Source organism: Zingiber officinale, chromosome 5A (genome assembly GCF_018446385.1).
Source record: "Zingiber officinale cultivar Zhangliang chromosome 5A, Zo_v1.1, whole genome shotgun sequence".
NCBI lineage: Eukaryota > Viridiplantae > Streptophyta > Magnoliopsida > Zingiberales > Zingiberaceae > Zingiber > Zingiber officinale.
The window spans coordinates 97,749,698-97,754,771 of record NC_055994.1 but is presented as its reverse complement, the minus strand read 5'-3'; the positions used below and the strand labels follow the sequence as shown (position 1 = coordinate 97,754,771).

The window sequence follows — 5,074 nt, the reverse complement described above, 5'->3', positions numbered from 1 at the left end:
CCCTCATTTGTATAAATATATGCTCTGACATATATTTAGGATAAGAAAACTGGAATGCAATGTGTTAATCCTCTATTTTGTTACTTTTCAAATTATTTTCATTCCTGGTTCACGATGCCTCTACTGGAGAGAAACTGCTGCTTTTTTGACTAGTTTGGATTACGGCAAAAAGGCTTCTTTTCTTTTACCAACATGCTTTTAAAATAGTAGAACAAACAACCAAGGACCAAGTAGTTGCTATTCTTTTATTATCATTGGTAAAGTATCGGATTGCATAAAGTAGCATTGGTTGGATTTGTTAAACATTGTCATCGCTATTCTGATGAGAACTATAAACACCATGGAGTTCATCAGTGCCTCTGTCAGATTGATGAAACCTCAGACCCTGTATATCAGAGGGAAAAAAAGGTTGTTCCTTCTCAGGAACACGGGAGTAATGCCCATGCCCCGATACTTTGTCAATGCCTGCATGATGGAGCAAAGCCCAAATATGTGTCAAGAACTCACCGCCGCTTTCTAAAAATGAGGCATGCCCATTTTTATTATCGCAAGGAGCCAAGTATATAATCATCTCAGCCCAGAATTCGGCCAACACCTTCCAACGAGTTGCTTCATCCTCTATCATTGTGATCAATGTCCAACCAAGCTTTGCGCTCAGCTTCAAGGTGTCTGTGACTTCGTCTTCTTCTTCCTTCTCCTCCACGACTTCCTTGGCCAAGTCCATCATCCTGTCATACATCTGCTCAGAATTACAGCAACCCTCAAAGGTTTCCTGAGCCTTTTTTATTGTTTTCTCGAATATGAACCTCACAACCAAACGATGCTCACGCAGCAGCTGAGGTCGGAAGACTAGCAAGTATGCACAGTATTGTGACATGCTCGAAGCAACAACATAATTTGACTTCAGATCTTTATCAGGGTTCTTCCTGTCATCCTTTTGCACGGATCCGCTCGATGAAGTGCCCATCCACTTTTTCATACGAATAAGGTATTCATGCGTTCTACTATGAGTCGCATCAACATTGTAATGACGAAAAAAATCCAGTTCACAAAGAGCAGTAGCTATGTGCCATACCAAGATGGTGTGTGCATCTGTTTTGAGCTTGCACGACCATGACAACAGCTTCTTCACCTGATTCCTCTGCAACGAAAGCACACCATTGCTCAACGGCTCGCCGTTCCTGATCTTGTCTCTTTGAGCTTGGAGGGACTCGAAGATGGCCATCTTGGCTTCCTCAGGCAATGTGATTTTGCGGCCCTCTTTTGCTCCACTTAGTTCCTCGTCCTTCATACTCAGTCTCATACAATCCATGAAGTTCATCGTCTTCGGCTCATAGTTAAATGATTTGAGAATATGGTACTGGCCAATCTTGTTATGCCAATGCTTCACGAGTTTCCGACTGCACAGAAACTTCACTACCGTCTCTGTTGCAGGGCTCCTCTGCCATGAAGGGTACTGCACATACTTGGACAGCAGCAACAACTTGGTCCAGTCGGAGAATACCAAGCTACTAATCCTGAAGACCTCCTTCACTATGACTATCGCAAAAAGGTAAATGGTAATGATATGATAAACAAAGTTCCTGTTATCCATGTCTCTGCTTATCGACACTAGAAGCCAACAACATGAGCAAAAGGTGACGAACACGAGAAGGCTGATGAAAAGTATGAATCTGGTGACCAAGATCACAGGGAACAAAGTGTGGAAGTAATCATTCAAGAATGCTAGTTCTACCTCGATCACCCTGAACACTCTTCTGTAGTCCTGGCCGGGCAAGAGCAGCCCGTCGAGAAGCAACTGATGGGCCTTTTCATGATCGGGCTCCGGCAGCGGGTGCAGGTCGTCGAATTTTCGCCGGATCAACTTGTGGAGCACAAAGGAGAGACACAGATCTTTGAGCCTGCTCTCTGGATCGCCGGTCGTGAGCAGGCTTCCCCGGCACTGCCAAACCTTCTCCAGGGTGATCAGTCTCTTCTCATTAGCTACCCTCAGCTCGATCCGGTAATCTGATGGCGCAGGCTGCAGCTTGTTCTCCGGTTTGGCTTCGCCGTAGACCAAGTACTTGTAGCCGCTCATGGTGATCGGATCTGGCTTCTCAGAGCTGCTCAATTCGTGCTCGTAGCTCATGTAGTCAGCGACCAGCCGCGAGTTCTGACCGTGCCGGTAAGACTGATCGGCCAGCTGAAACACCCACATCCTGAACAGGAGCTTCACCACGTGCAACAGCAGTATCGTCCAGATGGCCGGCAGAATCTGGCGGTCGCTGGTGGTGTAGAGAATGCCGGTGTAGACAGAGTCCATGATCTTGAGGAGCTCGTACTTCAACCTGCTCACCCTGTTCTGCTCGAAATCGGCATGGCAAACGCTGTCGGTGAGGACGAGGAGGAGCGCCACCCAGAGCCAGTTGAAATCCTTTTGCGCGAAGGTCATTTGCTGCATCGAGCCGATGGTGTACGTGACCAGGGAGCCGGAGATGGCGTCGAAGGCGTGGAGGGCGTACTTGAGGAAGCTACTGCGGCACCGGTACAGGTTCAGTATGTAGGCCACCACCAGCAGCAGGGCGATGGTGATCACCAGGCCCTCGACTCTCATCAGCTCTCTTTCTCTGTGCTCCTTCTGCAAATCCATCTCGTTCTATCTCTCGATCTGCACCTCCCTCTCTCTCTCTTCTCGTCCTATTTAAAATCTTTGCTCCAGTTTGTTTTTTTCTGATCGATTGGGAGCATAAATTCATCGATTTGATGTGTTTGCTGCATATATTCCTCAAGGGACACGTTCGAGACAAGGCATCTATGCTCGAGCAGTGATAAGATTTTCATTGCACTCTGTGTGTGTGTCTTATTTTTAGTCATTTTACCTTTTTAATTTGGGCGAAGCGAATCCGAATCTTTGTTCTGAGCTTTAAATTGCGTCAAAAATGGTATTAAAAATTGACCTTTTTGTTTGTAATATATTTGTGCATTTTATCGTCTGTATTAATCGACGATCACTCGATTAAATTGTATAAGAATTGATATTTTAGATATATACTTTTTATTTTATTTAATAGAGATTAAGAGAAATTGACGGTTCACTTCACATGGGAATTAGAATATTGGATAATGCCATGGATAACAAAGTCTAATTAACGGTCCCCGCAAAGACCATTGTCAACATTCAAAGTCATCGCTCCGCACGAATCCTCTTTAGACAGAGGAAGAGACAGAAGACGTCACTCGTCATATGTCATTTTAAATGATATATAATTTTTTCTCTATCTATTTTTTTTTAAAATTTTATTTTATGCTATAATTGCGCATATGTAAATACTATCTTAATTCGAAGCGTCCAATTTTTTTAGAAAAGTTTAATAACGAAGGTGATTCGTTTGACCCCATGAAAATTTACAATGTTTTTATTGGTGTCACTGTTACGTACATTGATAAAATTTTTTAGAAAAATGAGAGGGAAATTTTCGTCTTTATTCTTAAAAAGTAGTTTAAAATAACGACAACAAAGTGCCTTTACCAATAAATAAATAAACAAACTATAGTGGAAGTGCAGCTGGCCATTGGACTTACAATATTAAAAAGAAATGTTCCAAGGGATAACTAAATTGAGTTCTTGCGGTTTGATAGTGGTTACTGTTGATGTGAATTTGTGAGCACCTCTTCTTTGTTTAAGTGAGCCTGTGGCTTCAGAAAAAACGTACGAAGAAAGGATTCGTGAAAGAGGAAGATGATAGCCCCTGTCTCAGGCCGTTACATCTTTCTTATATGCCTTCTTCCTTGTAACTATCGTCGTTGTTTCATAATGATTGTAATGATTGTGCTATAACGGAGACGACTGCTGTAGCATAACCGATCCACCCTCCTTTAATTCCCACCTTCAAGTCCGAGCCCCCTGCGTGCTATGACTCTCATGGGTTTGGACTTGACGGGATGCTCCCTTTCCATGTATTGGTAGAGGTGTATAATCCCTATCTATTTTACAAGTGAGAATCATGCATCTCCATCAATACATGCAAAGAGGATATTCTCTGGATCGTAAAAGTAGTCTAGAGAATCCGACTACTTAGACTTGACTTCTAAATTTTTACAATCCTCGAAATTCGGACTCTCGAAGGACTCAGGCTCGAGCTTCCAACCCCCTAAGCTCTTGAGTATCTGAGGCCTTGGGACGGCTCACATGATATATCAAAATCCTACAAGAGTTTCATTTTATGGATTTCAAATTGAATAATAAAGTATACTAATTTTGACTTACTTTCTCATCATAAAATAAAATGTATTTGATTCGAGTTATCATATCATCAAATAATTCTATAATTAAAATTATAGAGAATAAAATATAATTTAAAATTCAACTTTAGATTTAGATGTTTTAGTATGTAAACAAGTATCTGAAAGTGGTGGAGATGGCGTGTTGGACAGATGACATTGTTGTGGACATGGAGAAGAGCTGGAACTAAAGAAAAGATTACGAACTAGAGTGAAAAAGGGATCTAAGTGCTTTCTTCCTCTCTGCGCACACGAAAGAGAGATCTCATAGAATGTTAGAGCGAGAACAAGGGAAGAGGTCCTTGGCATAGGGCCTTTGATGCTCAAGTTAGTATAGTAGACTAGCCAAAGTGAAGAAGATGAATAGTAATTCTATAGCAAATGTGTATATATATGTGCCTCTGAGAGCATACCTGGCCAACGAAAAGGACTTTCCCTTTTATATCACCTCTCATAACCTCTATAATAATGAGGTGACAAGAAATATTGGCCGTCAAAAACTATCAAGTAATGGAAGGTATACAGTCTGGAAGATGTGTAGTCTCCCTCCGATGAATCTTCTATTAATAGTGTGTCTAAATCGTCTTTTATAACTTGCGCTATTAATAAGATGATTGAGAGAATATGTTGTCATAATGTGTTAGTTAATGGAATGTGTAGAGTCACCTTCGAGGAAGGTTCCACTGAATAAGTATACTGTAACATAAAAATATTCTTTGACAAATAATCGTTATTCTCTGACGAGTTGTTGTGATTCTCTGGCACTGCTGTCTCATGAAAGAAATCTGACTGACCCTGCTTCCGACCAGCTGTA

At 41.8% G+C, this 5,074-nt stretch overlaps 1 protein-coding gene across 1 annotated transcript; it reads right to left on the bottom strand.

The window, feature by feature from the left end:
- Window positions 1-298: 298 nt before the first annotated feature.
- On the bottom strand, window positions 299-2,629 carry LOC121979823. The gene has a single exon (XM_042531813.1). It carries the CDS (start codon window positions 2,627-2,629, stop codon window positions 299-301), a length of 2,331 nt encoding a protein of 776 aa, XP_042387747.1.
- Between the last annotated feature and the right edge of the window lie 2,445 nt (window positions 2,630-5,074).